Source organism: Rhodamnia argentea, chromosome 3 (genome assembly GCF_020921035.1).
Source record: "Rhodamnia argentea isolate NSW1041297 chromosome 3, ASM2092103v1, whole genome shotgun sequence".
Classification (NCBI taxonomy): Eukaryota; Viridiplantae; Streptophyta; class Magnoliopsida; order Myrtales; family Myrtaceae; genus Rhodamnia; species Rhodamnia argentea.
Genome location: NC_063152.1, coordinates 8734423 through 8743107, shown reverse-complemented (window position 1 = coordinate 8743107; position 8685 = coordinate 8734423). Strand labels below are relative to the sequence as shown.

General features: G+C 39.9%; 1 protein-coding gene across 1 annotated transcript; it reads left to right on the top strand.

Moving 5' to 3' along the window:
- The first annotated feature begins 5550 nt into the window (after positions 1-5550).
- LOC125314059 (F-box protein At5g03100-like) lies at positions 5551-7742 on the top strand. Its single transcript, XM_048275513.1, has 3 exons — positions 5551-6513; positions 6704-6877; positions 7377-7742. The coding sequence occupies exons 1-3, from the start codon at positions 5551-5553 to the stop codon at positions 7740-7742; spliced, it is 1503 nt and encodes a 500-aa protein (XP_048131470.1).
- Positions 7743-8685: the final 943 nt, after the last annotated feature.

Sequence of the window (8685 nt, the reverse complement as noted above, 5' to 3'; positions counted from 1 at the left end):
GTAGTGCCCACAGCAATACACCCTCTTGCCATGAGATTAATGGGAATCCCCCGTTTTCATATGCTTTTAGAGGGACACCTTTTTAAAAGGTACGTTGAAGATAACTTCAGCAGTTTTGGAAGCTCTTCGATAGCTGAGCACATTTCGGCTGACAGCAAGAAGTTCCATAGCAACAGCAGCTTGAAGATGTTCTTGTCCATGCTGTGCGCACAAAGCAGCCTTGATGATCAACTTCTCCAGCACAAGTGCATCCCCAAGAAGAAGCTTGATCAGGGCGAGTAGATGTTTCAACCGAAAACGATGAACTCTAAATCTGATGATCCCAACTTTCTTGAGATATTTCGCCAAACATTCAAAGTCACCATTCCTTGAGCACAAAAAACGTCTTCGTCAAAGTTAAAACACTCATTTCAATTCTTCATCAAGCTCAAACTGCACATGAGTGCCGCATTTAAGAAACTTACTTCACGTTAGATGTGGGTCCACGAGGAAAAGAAAAATTCATCGGTTCACAAAAATTTCAAACAAATAATCTCCATTTGTCCTCCGCAGATGCTAGTTAGTTTTGCTTTATATGGAGTCTTAATCAATTTGAGCACTTAAACTCGTCCACACAACATAAAATCTTCTTTTTCTAGGTGCTCGTTGCTAACCTATTAGTTGATCCAAACCTACATGGCAGCAAAAGAGCCTCTAGTACAGCACTGCCGTTACTTTAAGTCATGAACTAAAACAGCTTAAAGTTGCCTTCCACATATGTTGAGTAGACTGACCGAAGTTACCGGCGATTTTCAATTGCTAAAGCAAGTAAGAGTTTGAATTTGATCATCTTTATGTGCTTATAATGTTTTAACTCACTGTTTAAACATGTGTGCGAAATAAAAGTCAGCACAATAAGCGAAATGAAAATATCATAGAGAAGGAACAAACCTGCAAGTTGGTTCAACCAGCTAGGTGTATGACTAATTTTTCCAGACACTCTGAACTTTGTAGTAGGTGTGCTATCTCAGGAAGGTCCCATTGACTAACTATTGAGACTAGTGTCAAATTCTGAAATTTTGACAATGGAGATGTCACTCCTTCCATCTCCCATAGGAACAAAATCTAAGCACATTGAGCAAGTAACACAAGAAAAGACTAGGGAAAAGCTATGAAAAATCCTAAACTATACCCATTGTGACACATTTACCCTAAATTTTTTTTGGGACAAAAAACCCTCAAACTTTTATCCATGTGATACATTTAACCCGAGCTTATACTAGTGCAACACATTACTCCAAACTTCTTTTGTGATACTAAAAATATCAAACTGGTATTCCTTTGACACATTTACCTCAAAATTTATGGTAAATGAGTCACATGCCTATAAGTTTGGGAGTTTTTTTGTGTGACAAAAAGATAATTTTGGGATAAATATGTCACATTAGTATAAGTTTGGAATTTTTTGTGTCATAAAAAAAATATTTGGGATAAATGTATCATATGGGTATAAGTTTAGGATTTTTGGTATCACAAGAAAATGTTTAAGATAAATGTGTCATAGTGGTATAGTTTAGGGTTTTTTATGGTGTTTTCCCTAGTCTTTTTTATACCGTAGGGGAAAGAGCAAAATAACAAAGAAAGCCTGAAGGCCCTGTGCAATCCCAATATACCATTTACATGAAATTGAGAATTCAAGATGTTTTTAGGATCATTAACAAGGAGCAGTTACGGGGATAAGAATAGCGGGAATGCTATAACTTTTGTATGACACTCGCTTGAATATCATAACTTTTTTTCTCCGTTCACTTAAGTACCATATCGAGGTAAAATCGATCATTTAGATGTCCTTTCCAACAAAATCATCATACATGGATTTTTTATTTAATTTTCCATTCAGATTTTTGTATTTTTTATTTTTTATTTTCAATTTTTTTTCCGACCACCCTAGACCGTCGAGAAGGGCTCACTCGGACCGGGGGAGAGGGCCATGTCACCCTCAGCCAACAAGGCCACGAAGGCTCGGGGCGAGGCCAACTCCTTGGCTTGGGGGGCCGTGATAGACTTAGGGCGAGGCCTCCACGGCCCTTACTTCTTGCCTTCGCTCTTACGGCTCTAGCCGCTACCGGCGCTAGAATCGAAAACCGTCAAGCCGTTGGTCTTCAGCACGTCGCTCGATGGCGAACCGATGCACTGAAGCAATGGGACCATGGTCGCTCTACTTGCCGTAACACCTTGAAATCAGGTTCCGTCGAAATGAAATCCGAGACCAAAACGTGAAATGTTCAATAATCACAAACTGAAATCGCAGAGGATCGCTGCAGAGAGAGAGAGAGAGAGAGAGAGGCATTGCTCTTCGCTGCCTTTTTTCTCCCTCCTCATTTTTCCTGTTTCTTATGATCTACTCTCGAGAGTAATGGTGCAAATGTAAAGCGTTGATCTCGTGAGCAGCCAGCGCCACCCATGGAAGTAGGAAACAAAAGAAAAGGAAAAAATAATTAAAAATTCAAAATTTGTGGCTATTTTCTCTTAGGAAATCAACCGTTCCAAACGTGGAAAACATTTTAACGGGCGGAATTATAAAAGAAGTCTTAAATCTATAACGATTGTGTCTATTCAGTCCTAAAATTTTTTTCCGTCAATTGACTACTAATCCTCTTGCATTTGTTTCAATTTATTGGGCCGGCCTACACTTATGTAGATAATTTTTAATAATGTTTTAATAATTTTATTTTTTCTCTTCTTTCTCTTTCTATTTTTTCTTTCTCCTCACCAACCATTGGGTGAGGCCATCGCGGGTGTGGGCACGGTTGCCTTGCTCGCGAGCATGCCTCTCTAACCCAAGCTATCGGGACGCACGGTTGCGGACAAGGCCGCCTAGCCCGGATATGGGCGAGGCCAACCTTGCTAGGGCCTCATCAACCGAGGTCGAAGGCGGCCATGGCCTAGCTAGTGGCTGTGATGGGCTTGCCCGGTGGCCGGCGTGCTACGACAACCCTCGCCGACCAGTGGCAAGAAAAAAACAAACTAAAAGAGAAAAAAAAAGAAAAGATAAAGATAAAATAAAAAAATTGAAAAGAAAAATTATTATTAAAAAGTGTCTATGTTAGCATTGACCGGCTAAATGATTGAATTGGCACGATTACAATAGGTTTCTGACTTTTTTGATTATTTTTCTATAGTAACATTTATTTTCAGGTTTTAGCCAAACATCGAAAAATATTGTTATTTTCCTAAAAAAATGATTTGCTGAAAAATATTTTTCAAAAATGTCTCATTCTCCACGAAAAGACGGCAACTAAAAGATTGAAGATATTCACCCCCTTTTTATACAGCTATTTTTCATTTCATCGAAGATATAACTATTTAAAAGTGCTAAAAAATCATTAGAGGAAAATTCCAAGAATAATTTAATTTAAAAATTGACAAGAAATAGCAATTTTTAATAAATTATGAAGTGTTCTTCCTATGATAATTGTATGGAGAGGGCAACTACCTCTCTTTTGAGTTAATCGTACAAAAAATCCTAAACTGGCACATATGTAACAAGTTTACCCTAAATAATTTTTATGATCATAAAAAATCCCATACAGGTACACCTGTAAAAAATTTATCCAAATTATTTTTTTGATTACAATAAACTTGAAATTGGTACACCCATGATAAATATATCCCAAATTAATTTTTTCAACCACAAAAACCTCCAAACTAGTACAATTGTATCGAATTTACCCTCTGTTAGTTTCTATTAATTGAGTTAATATCATGAAATGCCCCAAATTGATACATATCTGATAAACATAGGATAAAAGTCCCAAACGTATACATTCGGCAATTATCACGTGTCATCCAACTAGGCAATTTGATGATAAAATTTAATAAAAATTAATGGATGATAAACTTGTCATAGGTGTACCAATTTGGGGTAAAATTTTCCAATGTGTACCAATTTAGGGTTTTTAATGGTCCAAAAAAAAATTTAAGATAAATTTCTCATATGTGTACCAGTTTGAGATTTTTTGTGATAAAAAAATATTTTGGGGTAAATTTATCGCCGATGTACCAGTTTGGTGTTTTTCGTGATATTCACCCCTCTCTTTTTAGTATCTTTAATATATTTTTTTTAGAAAAAATACCGTCAAAAACCTTAAACTATGCATACTGTGACACATTTACTCTGATTTTTTTTTTTGTGACGTCAAAAATCCTAAACTATATCCATTGTGAGACATTGACCCTAGATTTTTCATTGTGACGCTAGAAACCCTGGACTTATATCATTGTGACACATTTACCTTCCAGTTAAAAGTATAATGTGAATCCAAGGAGGGCCTGAATTGGAGGAGGCCGGGCTGGCCCTTGTTGAAGCCAAATTGCAGGAGAAATTCAAACCTCCACAAAGCCAAGCCAATGCTTCATACTGTAAATCACAATTTAATATTGAGCTAAGCCGCACAATCCTTTCCTTTTTCTCGACCTTGCTCAAGCTAAGATCTATTCCAAATTTAATCTTAAAGCAGGATTTTGACAATTAGGCATCCATCATAAAAATGTCCATCCCATAGAACAAACAAATCCCAAACTTTCCAACAGTATCGGTGATGCAATCAATGCAGGGCTCAAGGAATGCGGTCCCCGTTGTCCCAAACGAGCTCATCGTTCACAGGCACCTAAAACACCAAATCAACAATCATAAATGATTTTGGAAAGTGCCAGGAGTCATCGCATTGACTGTATCTCACTCCAGCGGTGTCTCCAAATAGAAGGGGGTAGTGGATGGACAAGTGCCTAAGGAACTCGAATGTTGAAGACGATGAATAATAACTTCAGATTTTCCTCCTTCTTTTTTACGTTTTTCTAATGTGACACTTGCGTGGCGCCATATCAACGCCACCTTGAATTTTCGTTATATTTTTAATTGCTGCTTTTAACTGGAAAATTAATGTCACAATGGTAAAAGTTCAGGATATTTAGTGTCACAAAAAAAAAAAGATTTAGGGTAAATGTGTCACCATGGGTATAGTTTGGAGTTTTTGATGTCACAAAAAAAGTTTAGGGTAAACGTGTCACATTGGGCATAATTTAGGATTTTTTATTGTATTTATCTTTTTCTTTATTTAGGCAAATATGGCCGTCACATAAATACCACCACATGATGGATATGTTACCTATAATAGATTGAAATAGTACCTTTTTTTTTTGCCATAATAACTATTTCGTGGATAATAATATATATTCTCATTACAAAAGGATTACTAGGTTTATCACTTTTTTCCTTTTAATTGAATGCCACGTTAGCATGACGAAAGAATTATGCTTCTTCCTGTTTACCTTTGGATCAATATTCGTAACAATTTGCTGGAGTATTCTGATTCCACGTGGGAAAATTACTTGACCATTGAGCACTCGCTTGGTCACAAAACAAAAATTCTTATAAATATTGAAAAAGAGAGAAATACGCACACAAAAAAATAAAATAAAATTATGCCATATAACTATAAAACGCAAAAGTCAAGAGCCTCGAAAGCATATATTCCATGGCGGACTCGACCGAGAACGCATACATATTCCATGGCGGAGACCTCCGTGCACGGCGACATCCACCGCGAATCCTCTGGCGATAGCCCGAATCGCAGGAGCCGACCTCCTCCTCCTCCTTTGAGCCCCAAAGATCTCATCGGCGCCTTGCCAAACGACGTGATCCACCACATCTTCTCGTTCCTGCCCCTCCAAGACGTCGTCAAGACCAGCGTCCTCTCCAAGCGGTGGCAGTCCACTTGGACCACCACCACCCACTTCGTCTTCAATGGAGACCGGCCTCGCAATCACGAAACCTATTCCTTCGACTTCCTGTCCCTCGTCAACAGCGTCCTGATCCAGAGCACCTCCCCCACGGTGAAGAGGCTCCACGTCACTGGCTTCGTGTACGACGAAGCCAACTCGCCCAAGCTCGACTTCTGTCTCCGCTTCGCGATGGCGCGTCGCGTGGAGGATCTCTGCCTGGGGCTGACTGCTTCGCCGTTCTTGTACACGCTGCCGCGGTTCATGAGTCGCCTGAGTTGCCTGGTACGCCTGGAGGTCTCTTACTGCTGTTTTTCGTTGGGTACTAGTATTAGGTGGCCTTGTCTTAAGGTCTTGTCAATAAGACATGGGGAGTTGTGCGATCAATCCCTCCAGAAAATTCTCAGGGGAAGTCCTGTTTTAGAGTCCCTGGAGTTAGACTCCTGCAAGGGCGTGAAGAACATCAGAATAGATTCAACGAGTGTGAAGGACTTGCTACTCGTTCCCTCCTTGTTCTCTGACGTGGAGAATCTTTGGGCCCCTCATTTGCTGTCACTGCGGGTGTCGGGGTTCTCGCCACACGACTCCGTGTTCAGACTTGACGACGTATCCTCTTTGGTCGAAGCCAACTTATATCTTCGCATCTTATATTTTAGTATGTCTCATGTGGAGAGGAAACGGGACCTTTTAAAGGGACTCCTTGAGAAGTTGCGCGGAGTTCCTACACTCGCCACAGGTGGTTCGTGTTTGCAGGTACGGGCTCCGTATTCTTTACCCTTTATAAGACGTGCTCTGAAGAGGAATCATTGTGAATTCTTCGTTGGAGACAGGATCAAGGATACAGTATTTGGATGGACCGTAGATTTTGCTAGTCTTTATTCACCTTAAGCAGGAAAACAAATAATGATCAGAATTTTCTCTTTTGCTTGCTCATTGTGCTTAGATTTTGTCCCATTGGGAGATGGAAGGAGTGCCATCTCCATCGTCAAAATGTCGGAATTTGACACTAAATGCACCAGTCTCTCGTTGGGACCTTCCTGGGATAGTGCACCTGCTACGAAGTTCACCATGCCTGGAAAAATTAGTCATACACCTGGCTGGCTTCACCAATTTGCAGGTTTGTTCCTTCGCCATTATGTTTTCAATTCGCTTCTTGTGCCGACTTTTTTTTTTCGCACAAATATTTAAACAGTGAGTTAAAACTTCAGAAGCATATAAAGACGATCGAATTCCGACTCTTACTTGTTTTAGAAATTGAAAATTGCCCCTAACTTCGGTCGGTCTACTCAACATCTGTACTGGACAACTTTAAGCTGTTTTAGTTCACTTCTAAAGTAACTGCAATGTTGTACTGGAGGTTCTTTGGCTGCCATGTAGGTTTGGACGTTGAACCAATAGGGTGGCGATGAGCACCTAGAAAGAGAAGATATTTTGTTGTGTGGACGAGCTTAAGAGCTCAAATTGATTAAGACTCCATACAAAGTAAAACTAACTAGCACTTGCTGTGGATAAATGAAGGTTGTTTGTTTGAAATTTTAGTGAGCTAATGGATTTTCTTTTCCTCGTGGACCCACATCTAATGCAAAGCAAGTTTCTTAAATGGGGTTCATGTGCAGTTTGAGCTTGATGAAGAATCTAAAGATCGTTTTAACTATGATGAAGAAGATTTTTTGTGTTCGAGGAAGGGGAACTTTGAATGTTTGGCTAAACATCTCGGACGAGTTGAGATCATCGGCTTTCAAGCTAATAGTTTTCGGTCGAAATATCTGCTCGCCTTGATGAAGTTTCTTCTTGGGGATGCACTTGTGCTACAGAAGTTAATTATCAAGGCTGAATTGCCCACACAAAATGGACAAGAGCGCCATCAAGACCCTGTTCTTTTGGAACTACTTGGCGAGATCCAAAAAGTGCTCGGTTATGGAAGAGCTTCCCGAAATGCTGAAGTTATATTCAATCATCCTTTCAAAGAGACGTCCTTTTAAAAGCATATGAAAATCCCAGTTTCTAAACTTGAATGAGCACTGCAATGCTCATCCTGGCTTACACTCTTTTGACACTGTCATGGTTGGAAAATCACTCTTTTGGCCCATTGGCAGCTTATCACTCGTTGGATAATCGGACTTCAAATGTCTCAACTTTTATATGTTTTTCTACTTCCAATTCTTCAATCTTTCTCTGATCATGTACTAATTCCTGTAGTTAATATCAAAACATGAACACAGTATAGGCATGACTCTTTCTTATGAGAAAGGCTCCTCCAATAAGCGACAAACTTAGCCAAATCAACTGATCCTTGAGAGAAAGAATGATTCCGGGCCATGAATGTATGATCCGAATCGATTTGTAAACTGAAAGAGCAAATCAAAACACCAATGCTCCAAAATACCATTTACCTAAAATTGGAAGTCGAAGATGTTATCTACATGCAAAATCATTATCGACCGTCCGACGCCCTGAAAGGAATATTTTTACTTCGACAGTTGCGAATGCCTGTCGATTTAACGATTGTTGTTTCACCTTATCGTCCAACAGTCCAAAGTTTGCATGTAAAGTGATCGGTCATCACTTGCTTGCCAACAATTCCACTACAAAACCCCAAACTTCAAAGCTCTTTTGGCGGCAGAATTCATAGAAACCTGGGAACTGAAATTCATGGCTCTTGCCCACGGCGTAATCCGAGGCAAATTTTCTGGTGAACAACCGAATCTTGCCTAAACGAAACCAACCTTCTCCTTCGAAACGAGACGAAGCAGGAGCCCTGGACTACTGCCACTAACCTCCTTTTTCTGCGGTAACTTCGTGCGCCAAGATGCTTAGACTTGCAAGACGATCCATCCGAGCCGTCTTTGCCTTGGTAGACATGGTTCTGGCCCGAGCACCTCTACCGCAGTGAAGAGTTCCCATATCAGACACATCCTCTGTCGG